We start from the raw sequence: 12,255 nt of genomic DNA on the forward strand, positions 1-12,255 counted from the left end.
GCCGCCTACACTTCCCAGAGCGCTGCTGGGCCGCGGGCTGGGCTCTGCGCGGCGGGGAAGGACGGGGTGGGGAGGAGGAGGAGTGAGGAGCTGGGAGCGGTCGCTTTCTGGACCGGAGCGGGGTGAGGGGCTGAGGCGCCCGGTGCCTGGCCGCTGCGACGGCGGTGGGTGCGAGGCGGGGCAAGGCGGGGCTGGAGGGAGACCGGGGGGAGGCCGGGGGGAGGCCGCCCGGTTCGTGCCCCGAGGGCGGGGCAGGCGCTGCCGGGACTTGCTGGGCCTCGGCTAAGCAGCGGCTCCGGCCGCGGTTACTTCACCAGCTGCTGCGGCACCGCTCCGCCGGCTGGCCGGTGCCTCGGGAAGCCGGCTGCGGGGTCTGGGAGCGGGCGGTGAGGCTTCCCCACGGCCCTCCGCGCCCGCCGCTGGCCTCCTTGGTAAGCGGCTGGTGCCCCCAGAGCGCCGCGCTGCGCTGCTCCATGGGGCGCGTCGGCCTGGGGCGAGGCACGGTCTGAGAGGCAGCGCGTCCAGTTCTGGGCCAACAGTGATCGGGACAAGCTCAGCAGGGAGCAGGAGGGGCTCCCAGCCTCAGCCTGGGTTAAACACGGTTTGAGGGAGCGCTAACTGTGTGCCTTGGGCGGCTGGACCTGGTGTCACGTCCAAGGCATTGTCCTGGTGTGACAGTACTTACTGCTCCTCTCTGTCATCCGGTTGTGCTCTTTGCTTATTATTGGCAAAAACTAGTCCTTCAATTCTGTAATAAGTCATGGCAAATTTGGTATTGCTTCCTGTATAGTTTTGTCGCTCAGCATCCAAAGAGCCCTGTGTCGTATAACACCTTTCTTCCTGGGAAGAAGGGAGTCTAAGGCAAGAGTTAGAGTTAAACTGCTTTAAAAGTTCACTGTTTTAATACAGGCTATAAAAGGGTGTTTGCCTCTGCTCATCTGGTGTGTTTACTAGAAGAAAATCTACATCTCTGGAGCAGATAGTAGAGTAAGGAATGGCCACCCTTTTTTTCTGGGTAGTTTTGTCAGTGAGATATGGATTGTCAACACTGTTCAGGTTTGCTGTGGCTCGTATGTGAAAGAGAAAACAAAGTATTTTTTCATAATGAAGTTAAATTATATTTATACCAGTAAGGGTTAAAAATTTGAAGTAAATAATAATCATAATGCTTTTTTTTTTTTTTCCCTTAGGATTTGAAGATGCCTAAAAAGAAACTGAAGAAATTAAATGGAAAGGAGGATAGTTTGGATGACCAGGATGACAAAGTAGGAATAGTTGTATTATTTTTTTTAAATCACATCCCCACATTCAAGGGAGAGTATGAATTATTTAGCAGTTTTGTTATGGAAGGATGAATCAAACTTTAAAATGAAAGGTAGGACCACTAAGAACAGCAGGAGGATTGAATTTGTCAGATAATTGCGAAGTGCTAGTCAGGTAGCTGGTATGTTTTTCTCTAGAGCCTGCAGGTGGAATAGGTGTCGGAAGTTGATAGTTGTTTTTTTTAAGTGTAACTTCCTGGTGAGGAATGCAGAGCTGAAATCTGTAACCAAAACTACTGCCATTTTCCTGGGTTGTTCGTTGTTTCGGCTCGTGTGTGTGTGTGTATATATATATATATATATATATGTATGTGTATATATATAATGTATAAATTTTATGATCACTTGCAATATTTTAACAAGTGTCTGTTGGGTATTTCCTCTGAACCAATGAGATTCAAAGCAATGACTAAAATTGTATATAGTCTTAGTATATTCTGGGGTGTGTTGCGTGTGTATAAAATAATCACTGATAATCATTTTGGTCATGCTTGTATGTAGCTTCCCATTCATTTTTTTATTGTTCATTTGAACTTCTAGAAAGATTTCCTACTACTAGTGTAATATATAGCCAATAAATCAGTAATTTAATAAATCCATGCTTCAGTTTGCTAGATTTTTCCTTTGGTTTTCGTAAAGCATATATGAAAGGTGAGTGCTTTTGTCTTATATTGTCTTATCTTTCAACAAATATTTACAAGTGTTTGTTGATGAATTGTGGCCTTATAAACTGAATTATACACGTAAGAAACCTTTTGCACATGTAGAAATTACAGTTCAAAGCCAAATGTTTGTAACTACTGTTTTTTCTCCCAAATTTCTCTATCCATTTGTCTTTTAATATTAGCTTACTCTAAGGCTTTACCTTTTTTATTTTTTCTTCTATAGTGCAAAGGTTAAAGATCTTGCTTGAAACCTCCTACTACAGCTGTGTTGCCTTTACTAATGCCTATACCAATTCAAAGAGTACTGAGTTCGCTATTGCATGTCTTCAGTCTGTTTGGGCCAAAGTTAAATATTACTACATGCAAGCATTGACCTAGTGCAAAGAACTGTGGGAACCTGATCTATTAATAGCAAACTGATAAGGAAATTTCTGAATAGTAGCAAGTGTATCTTTAGTGTGATCATAGTATGGATAAGAGATCTTTGGCTCATACAGATGAAAGGGTAAGCTATTTCTATAGCGTCATATTTGTGTACAATTGTAGGGTGTTTGTGTTTTTTTTGTTTGTTTGTTTCTGTGTGATTTAACTATGACGGCAGATCACAGAAGACTTTATGCCTCTTGGCATATAATAGTTTGGCATATAATTCAGGAAGTATGAATGAAAGGACACTTGCTACAGGATAATTTAGAACAGCTTTAAATAGAGCTGTCTGGAAGAGTCAGCACTGCCACCTCTTGGTAATGCGGCCTGCATAACAACAGATGATATGATTGCTGTGTGATTGTAAATTGTGTGTAAATACAGTAAAACAGTCTGTTCCAAGAGGACACTTACCCAAGACTGATAATGCTAAGAGGAAAGTCATAGTAGGAAAGTTTGCTTAAGATGACCAAATTAAGTGAAAATCAGGGAATGATCAAGAGACTTCTGAGAAAAGGGTTTAAGTTTAAAGGAATTATTTTTTAAAAATCTCAAGAACTTGTAGGTGAAGGGGAAGAGACCTGAAGTGAGAAAGCAGTAACAGACTTTGTTGGTATTGATTCTGAGCATTTAGCTCACTGATTGCCAGTTAATCAAATTGTTAATAAACCAATGAAACAGTTTGATTCCTATTTGATTATAATCATGTGAGCTGAGCAGCACTTCCAGCAGCAAGTAACATGACATGATTATGCATGGCAGCAGCCTGTAACAGCCTCTCAATTTATGATTTCTTTGCTTTTTTTTGGTGCTGGAACTCTAGAATCAACCATAGTCAGAACTTCAAGATTTCTTTAATTTCCTTAGGGCTCTACTGGTTTCTGTAACCCTTCTATTTTTTAAGTGCTTTCTAATGTACAAGCAAACTAGCTAATGCCTCCTAGGCCTTTGTGAGCCTCTCTGTTTAGGAAAACGTCTGCAGCAGTGACCTAATGGCCTTGCCAAGTCATCATGACCCAATAGCTGAAGGATTGAATTATTTATAAAAGGATGTACTGTCTACAGCTTCCTTATCTGAAGTGTTCCATGTGTTACCCTTCTCTGTTGTAACTTACTACATTCTGCTGTAGTTCTGCAAAAACTTGAGTCGTTTAACCCAAAGGTGTATAAACTAACTGTGCAGAAGTCGTATCAGCGGAGGGCAGAGTTTGTGTCAGTAGTCTGTCATTCGGCTGCTCTGTGTCCTCTTCTGTAGCTGCAGTAGCGAACTGCTTCTGTTCTGACCTGATCAAAATTGCATTCCAATTGATCTCTGACGCTAATGTGATACAGCTGACAATAAGGATATGCCAAGCAGTAATATAACTGCCTTCTAACCAAGAACTGCTCAATTTTTTTTGTTTGGGGACTATCCTTATTCCTAACCAGGCCTGTGTAACTGTTTTCAAAGTGTTCCCCCTAACTAGGAACTGAACAGTTCTACCTGAACTCAGTGTTGTGATCTCTGTATACCCATGGGCTGGGTGGCTCCACACCTTGGACTTTAATTGGTGTCAGAAAGGGGATTTTGTGAAACATACAAGTCATAGATACGTGGGGGGAGGCTGTGGAAAAACAGCAAAATGGAGTAGAATATAAGGGAAGGGAAATCCCTAGGGGATGGGAGTTCAGTAGGTGAGAATTGTAATTGGGAAATCCTGCAAGAATAATTTCAGAGGTGTCAAGAAAGTCATAAATGTAAAAGGAGCAGAAGGAAAGGGACCTTTCATTGGGCTCTTTGCAGAGCCAATTGCTACTGTAGGCACTTTTTTTTTTTTTTGTAATAACTAGAAACTAAGATTTCTAGAAGAAAAGAAACAGACTCGTGAGCTGCTTTACAGTGATCTAAAGATACCAAAACATGAGCAGCTGCCATTTGAAAAACAACTAAGAAACTGATTTCAGACCTCTGGCTTTATGCTGGTTAGAACAAGAGCATACATGTCTAGTTTCAGAGAGTGAAATCCTTGAAAGAATATGCACACTGAAACGTGCTGATGAGGAGGATTATGCTGACTTTGAGGCTGAATTTTCTGCCCCCACATCCTTATTTGAACTAACCAAGATAACATAGTCTCTGATCCCTGTCATTAAAAATTGCACGGTACAACTCCCTCCTGCCAACAGAGGTGCTCCCCCACCACCTTAGGTCACAGTGACCGCTGCCAGTTACACTGCATATCAGCTAAGGCAGGTATATGTACAATATTCCAAATATTCAGTGGAGGACTAGTTAGGATAGGTGTGACAGTGCTGCAAATTGGGAGCAGGGGCTCTCATGCTTCATCAGGATACAACTGGACAGAAATTCCTAGGAAACATAATAGTTCTTTAAAATCCCAATGCAGGGGTCGGTCAAAATATGTTCTCTCTATTAAATTCAATATTGCATTCTCTAAGGCAAATAAATGCATGTTACACAGTGGAGCCCAGACTTGGAGTAATACAACGTCTTGAGAACTGTAAAACTGGACGTCTTTCATCAAAAATAATCCTGACTCAGCTACTTGCCACAGGGAAAAAAAGATGAGGGCTGCGCAAATGTCAAAAGGAAATCCCCATAAGGGACAAATGTTCCTAAATTCTGTGTTGAAATTAATTGATGTTATAGTAGACTCTCTGATAGACAGGATGGAGGCCTAGACTGAGGTCTTTATGTGGTCTTCTGTGAAGGTAGGACTTACATCAGGTCATATAGATAAAATGCCTACATTTCTCCTACAGAGATTATGGGATAAGCACAGGAGGGGTTGCAGTTGTGCTCAGACCCCTGGTGTGAATGCTGGAAGGGTGCCAGACAGCCTTGTTCCTTCTGCTTCCTCTTTTCTGACCCCAGATAATATTCTGCCTGATTCCCTGGCCTTTCTGTCTTCAAACTGACAGAAGAACTCCTCAGCTAAAGCCCATGGAGTTCCCATGAACTGTCCCAAGTGGCTGAAATTGTTGGAATTAATATTAGCAACAGTCCTTCTATATTGCTAAACGTAAATGATAATTACATTGTCTCTTTTCTCATGGATATAGGGGCCTCAATACCAGTCCAGGGTGGAGGATGCTCTTGGATTAAAAATTAAAATTCAAGAATTTCTGTCACAGGAATTGTTGGGAAAAGGCAAGAGCTTCCCGTAGCCGGGATAAAACTGACTCTGCCCAATGGAAGGACCCTGAGACCTGTAGTTGTGGTAGGACCTTTAAGCATATTAGGTACAGATACACTAAGATCTCAGAGCATTGAGGCTCCTTTAGGTACTTGAGTGCCAAACTAACTCAAAATTTAGTAATCTCCATGGGTGGAATATCAGATGAGGGGTCTACTGCTTTTCTATTGCAGGCCATACATAAATTGTCGCAAAGTACCTTAACTCATGTACAACAATATCATGTTTGGGATTTAGAATGGTTTGGTATTGTTCAGAAAACTCATACCCCATATTATTTCCCTGTCTGGTCTGTTCATAAGCCTAATAGCACCTGGCATTTGACAACAGATCATTATGAATTGAATGAAAATACCAGACTGTTACATGCTGCTGTCACCTCTGTTACTGTTGTTTTAAATGAAGTCTCAACTCAATCTGAATTTTGTAATATTTATAAAACAAATATTTATAAAAGGTATAAAAGCTATAAAGGTATAAAAGGCAAGTAAACAGTGTTGGGTGTGCAGGGAGTCTACGCTCCACCAACATGCACACACGAACATCAAACATTCTAAATATATAGAACATTGCTTTTACATACTAAACCCGAGTATGCCTATACATACATACAATCAGGAAAGGTAACAAACAATCCTTTAAGTTCCATGACTTAACAGTCTCCATTTTCCATTCCTTTTCTTGACTACAAACAAGTCTCCATTTTCCATTCCTTTTGAACAAAATGTCTTGCTTTAAGTTGTCAAGCAACTCGGTCTTCAGGCCTTATGTATCCTGTTCTTCCCGGATTGAAGAAAAGCATATCCATCTCCTTTTCAAGGCGAATGAGGCCTGGGTCAAAAGGCACGTTCAGGTCAACAGGGGGCGGAACAGCAAAGGCCTGCGATGGCTGTAGCGGCAGAGGGGCCCATGGTGTAGCAGTCGGATCAGTAAAGGAGCCCGCAGCTCCCTCACTATCTGGCAAACCACACATTTCTGAACTGTGGTCCCACAGGGCTCTTTAAGGCCTCAGGGACTGCTCGCCAGGTGCCAAGCAATCCCACTGCAACCTTGTCGGTTTTAGTTGCAGAGTCCCACACCTTGACCTCAATTTGGTCCCGTTATTTCAGGCTCATAAACTGTCTGATTGTTAATAAGGAGAATAAGCTGTGAGGCTACCAGGACAGTCTTTGTTCCTAAGGACGTATGATTCCCCATAATGCCCGGCTGCTTACCAGCGAGGGGCAGTTGTGTGCGTGGGTCTGCTTCTCTCAGCTTGAGCTTCTCTCCAGCTCCAGAGCGCCTGTTTCCAGCAACTTTCAGTACGAGCTTCTCTGAGCAGTTTGCTGAGTTTGGCCAAACCTATCTTCATGAGGCGATCAATGTGCCTGTTCCCATCCTGGTCTCCATTCCGCTAGCCTGTTCCTTTTCATTCCTTCTTTCTGCTTTATTGATGACATAACTTCATCACATCGCGTTGCCTTTTTTTTTTTTTTTTTTTTTTTATCTTGAGGACAGGCTCCCCTCTTATACCCTTCTCCCCACAGCAATTCTTTTCAAAACAACTTTTCATTGGTCAAACTTTGAATGTAACAACAACAGCAAACACCCAGAAACTTCCATGCCTTAACGGCTGGAGAACAAGAAACCCAAGACTGCATGGAGTCTCCTGAATCACCCTTCTTTGTTCCCTCTAAACTCTTTTACATTCCTGCTGGCCTCATCGTTAAGAGTCTAATGTTATCTCAACCACGGGGCTTTCCAACCCCCATGGCCACACTCCCACATCTCCCCCTTCTTTATTAATAGCAGCCATTTTCTCGACACGAATTACCACTCCATATATAACAGTTTATAACAAGTGGCTCATCCTTAGATGGTGCCTGTCATGGAATTAGATTTTGCACAACTCTACTGTTGTTAACTCTAATGCAGCAATTGAAGATTTATTATATACCATTAAAACAAATAACAAAGTTAGATTTAATCATGGAATGGTTTAGGTTGGAAGGGACCCCATCTAATTCCAACCCCTGTGCCATGGGCAGGGACATGATTTTGGCAACACTTAATTAGTGTCTAAGTAATAGTTAATTAACACAATGATCTAAAGAAATTTGCCACAGTAGAAACACCAACTTAAAGATTTGTGAATGGCAAGGTTCACCTGGGACTTACCACAGGGTCTATGGGCGGTTAAAAATACAGTCACATGCTTCCTAAATATCCCCTTGAGTGAATTACTCAGCCTACTTCCTCTTGGTATGTGGAAAGCTTGTTCCTTAAGGAGTTCAGCCCTGAGATGTACATCCCCTCAGGGGTATCCCTACTCCCTTGTTGGGATTTAATTACTCAGCCTCCTTCTTCCTTTGTCCCACAGAGGAGGGTGTGCCTCAAAGGGTCGGCCCTGCGATGCGCATCTACTCAGGGGTGTCCTGAAGTCTCCACAGCTCAGGGTGAGATGGAGGGCACAGACCACTGTGGTCCTTGGAGAGCTCCAGGGGTTTTTGTTTGGGATCGCTATTTGTAGGATTGCAAGACTGTTGTCTTTTGGTCAGTAATTGTACAGGATTTAGGTTTTTTGCTGATTCGTTTAGGAATGAAGTTGTGCTATTCCTCCCCCCCCCCCCAACGGGGGAGTGAGGCAGTGTCAGACTTCACCAAATTCTGGAGGTAACAGAGGAATTGAGGAATTCTGCCATGATGGCTTTTCCTTTCATATTCATTAGATGAAGTGATCGACTCCTAGTCCTTCTCAGATTCCTTATCAGGTTGTGCCCTGGCATGAGCTCTGCCTGGGGCTCAATTGTTAATGGGCTATCCCTTTGAGGAGCGATTTCATTGAGGTCTGCTGCCACTCCTAAGCCTGAGCAAGACTTATGCCAAGTACAGGAGTGGAGTGTACCCACCACAGTGCCTCAGGCACTGAGGATATGTTTTCATGGTGCCATTACAACCTGAGGACCAGGAAAGGTTTGCTTTTACCTGTGATGGATTCAAACAGCCCTACATTGTCATGTTATCAGGTTTTAGCTAAAGAAATAGAACAAGTTCCACTCAAACCAGGAGTAATCGGGGATTTTCCTGATAAGAAACAAGTAACGTGAGTGTATATCAGGAGGGGCTGTGGTAACAAGCTCTTGAGAAATCCCTATTAACTACTCTACAATTTAGTTCAAAGCGACGGCATGATACTCACCTTGGGAAAAATTACTAGTAGCCACCTATACAGCCCTTATAGATACAGAACCTATTATAGTAGCTGCACCTTTAGAAATACAAACTCTGGTTCCTGTTCTTAAGGGAATTAGAGAATCTAATCCAATTCCATACTGTAGAACAATTCAAAAGATGATAGTGTATATAGCACATCGTGGCTGTGTTGAGGGAAAACACCTTCTTTAGATCTTGACAGGTATGGATCTGCCTTTTTCAAGGTTAACTTACTTGAAATCAGAGTGAATCTAGCATGAAATAATAGCTTGTTCCATCTTGTGAAGGTTTTGTTATGGCTGTTTTCTTTATAAACCCTTAGTTTTTTTCTCCCTTCTTACAGAACTCTGAAGACACAAGATCTTATAATCGTACTATGAGAGGAGAGACAGAATTTCACAGGTAAGTTTTTGCTCTGTCATTAAAGAGAACTGCTAAAAAATTGAATTTGAATTTCAGATTTGTATTCGATTTGTTCACCAGATAAAATCTGGCATTTTAATTGATGAAGTATTGGCATTGCATTTATGAGTGGATGTATGAGTGGATTCTGTCTAAGATGGTCATGTTGAGATAGTGGAGAAAACAGGGTTCAAACAACATTTTTTAAATTCTAATAAGATAGGAATAATATCCTTCCTACACTACTGTCATAAAAAAAAATATTTTTTTCTGTCTTGAGTACTTCTTTCTTGATCTGTACTGCATATTACACATGTTCTGTTAGGAAAACAAAAAAAAAAAAAAGCTACAGTGAAGTCTGGAGGATAATTCTGCGGTGAAATTAGCACCTTTAATAGATCCCCTGTAGTCCTGAAATCATTGAGTTCTTCAGATGTGTGAAGTAACTGATTCGAAGGCAAATAAAGCAATCTTTCACCTTAAGCATAGCATGTGGAAACAGTGTTCAAAAACTGTTTAACACAAGGTAAGAATGATGTTGTGAATCCTGAGATGGTAAAGCTTTGGATTGTTTCTTAATTGTGGCACAGTCTTTTTGCATGCTTATCAGTGCATTTAAGTAACCTGTCCTACACAAGTTTCCTAAACAACCTTTACTGCTCCAGTACTTTTGATAACGCTGTTATAGAGTAGGGCAGAAACTTTCTTTGGGTATTTTAAGCCTACTGTATCGTAAATTCATTGAGTATTTTCTCTGCTCTTACAAGAAATAGATTCTTATTCAGTCTTCCTGTCATAATTCCTGTAGAATGTTAATGTATTTCCCTCAGTCATTCCTTTTCCAAGTTACTCAGCCTGTTTAACCTGCACTGTTTGAAAGCCATTAAGTGCTTGGCACTGTGTGACCAAGATTGCTGCATACTTGAATTTTAGGGTGACGCACCTTAGCATCACTAAAATGCTGTTAAAACTTGGCAATGTGATAAGATCGCATTAGGGCAACTCTCAAACCAAAAGGTAGTAAAATGCAAAAAAATCTTCTCAATTTGGTAAATTGAAACTGCTGTACAGCCGGTAAAGATGTATACATCAAAAGTGCTCTATCAAGTTATTTTAAAGGACAGATGTTGCTCATGGTTAAGGACACACCAGTGTGCTACTCACAAATATATAGTTGTAACTGCCAAAATCAAGAACAGTTGTGCTTGTTTGTTTCTTTGTTTTTTGTTCTATTATACCAACTGAGCTTTTTTTTTTTTTTTGGTAACATTTCTGTAGATTCAAAACAGAGAAAGATGGGCAAGGGAAGAAACGATACCAAAGTTCTAAGACTGGTGCTGATGGAAGATCCCAAGGAAAATCTCCAAACAGAAGCAGAACTTCAGACAATTCTTTAATCCAATCTGAAAAGCGAAAGAGAATAGTTATACAATTTAAATCCAAAGAAACTAAATGTGGAAAAAGTGCAAGCACCACTGATGTAATGACTACTAGCAGGGAAAATCACAACAAAGGTACTTTAGATGGAACAGAAGGAAAAAGACTCTGGCATAGCTTTGCAGTTCAGAGGGACAAGGTGGTGAAGAAAAGGAAAGAGAAAGTTGAACTCTGCAAACTAAAGGAAAAAGCTGAACAAACTATGTTGGAAAAACTTAAGTCATCTGTGTATGATTTGCATGTTCCCCATAAAAAGGCAGACAGAGCCAAAAAATGGAGTGAAGATGTCAGAATTCCAAAAAAGTCACCTAGCACATCCACAGAGACTGTGCATGATGATAGGCCTTTCACTAAGAAGTCAAATAAATTATCTAGGACTTGTGAAGAAGAGTATGAAGAAGGATATGAGGAGTTTTCTAAGAAAAATCTCCAAGCTAATAAATGTACACCATCAACTGAAACACCTCAACGATGGGACTGTTGTAAATGGAAAAAACAGGATGCTGATTCTCATCAAGCTACTGGTAATTCAGGGACTGAGGAAACAGACTTTGAAGCCCCAGCAGTATGTTTTAAGCAGGTAACAAGAACACAGTTATTTCTGTTATAATGCAGATAGTTGTTCCAGGCAGTTTTTCTGAATTGCTGGTGGTTTTTATGTAAGCTGACTGTCCTGCAGAATTCAAACAGAATTCCAGAACCAACTAGATGGATTTTTCTGCTCACACTGTAAAACGCATTAAAATGCTTCTCTGCTCTGCTAAATGGTTAGATAAACTGGAGGAATAAATGTCTGTTAGGACTGCATTTGCACATATGCTTCTGTAGCTTTACCTTACTGCCAGGTGCTTGGGTTACTTCGATTTAGATGTAAGTCAATGGAAATTTTTTCTGAGCTGACAGGGCTGTATGCACAAATTGAGCCAATGAAACTCCCTGCCAAACAGATGCTTATTGCCAGCAAAGTGATGCCCGGAGAACTTGTTCTTGTGGATCTAGGACTGAATTCATTAATTTCCTGCATAAATTCTTGTTTGGCTGTGATACAGTTTGTTTGTGAGTTCTAGTGGTGTTTGTCTCCACACCTCTATTTACGTATCTTCTTATCTTGAGCATCCTTACTTTTTGTTGTCATTGTTTAACATGCCTAGCATTAATTTTTAGAAATTTCAGTTCATGTAGTAGTGCAATCATTTTGTGCACATGCAAAGATGATAATCACATTCAGAGTCATGGAAATCATTGAACCCACAAGAGATTGGAAAAATAAATTTACTGTGTAAAACACTACATTTATTTTAAAGGAAAACCAACCTTATAAGCCCTTTAAAATGCTGTTGTAGATGCTTTATCATGGATATCAAAAACCCACTTTATTACCTGTTAATTTCACTTGGCAATATTCAGTGTTTTCTAAAAATAATTCTTTTTGAAAGACTGTAACATATCCTACTTCTGTTACTATTTGTTTCTAGAATTTTGAGGTCCCATGCACATCTGACTCCTACCAAGTCAGAGAGAATATAAAATCTATCCAAAAGGTAAGTGATGCACTTGTTTAATACTAAAGAGCTATATTCTGAATCTCATGACAAGGGGATCACTTGTTCCTCA

General features: G+C 40.9%; 1 protein-coding gene across 2 annotated transcripts in view; it reads left to right on the forward strand.

Moving 5' to 3' along the window:
- The first annotated feature begins 97 nt into the window (after positions 1–97).
- SWT1 (SWT1 RNA endoribonuclease homolog) overlaps positions 98–12,255 on the forward strand; it is a 39,411-nt gene continuing 27,253 nt past the window's right edge. For both annotated transcript variants that reach the window (XM_084291279.1, XM_084291280.1), the window contains exons 1-5: positions 98–164; positions 1,191–1,265; positions 9,146–9,204; positions 10,483–11,221; positions 12,117–12,182. In XM_084291279.1, the coding sequence (XP_084147405.1) occupies positions 1,200–1,265; positions 9,146–9,204; positions 10,483–11,221; positions 12,117–12,182 (930 nt within the window). In that variant the 5' untranslated portion in view covers positions 98–164; positions 1,191–1,199. The remainder of the gene's footprint in view (positions 165–1,190; positions 1,266–9,145; positions 9,205–10,482; positions 11,222–12,116; positions 12,183–12,255) is intronic.

The sequence above is a fragment of the Netta rufina genome (genome assembly GCF_964035555.1).
Source record: "Netta rufina genome assembly, chromosome: 8".
NCBI lineage: Eukaryota > Metazoa > Chordata > Aves > Anseriformes > Anatidae > Netta > Netta rufina.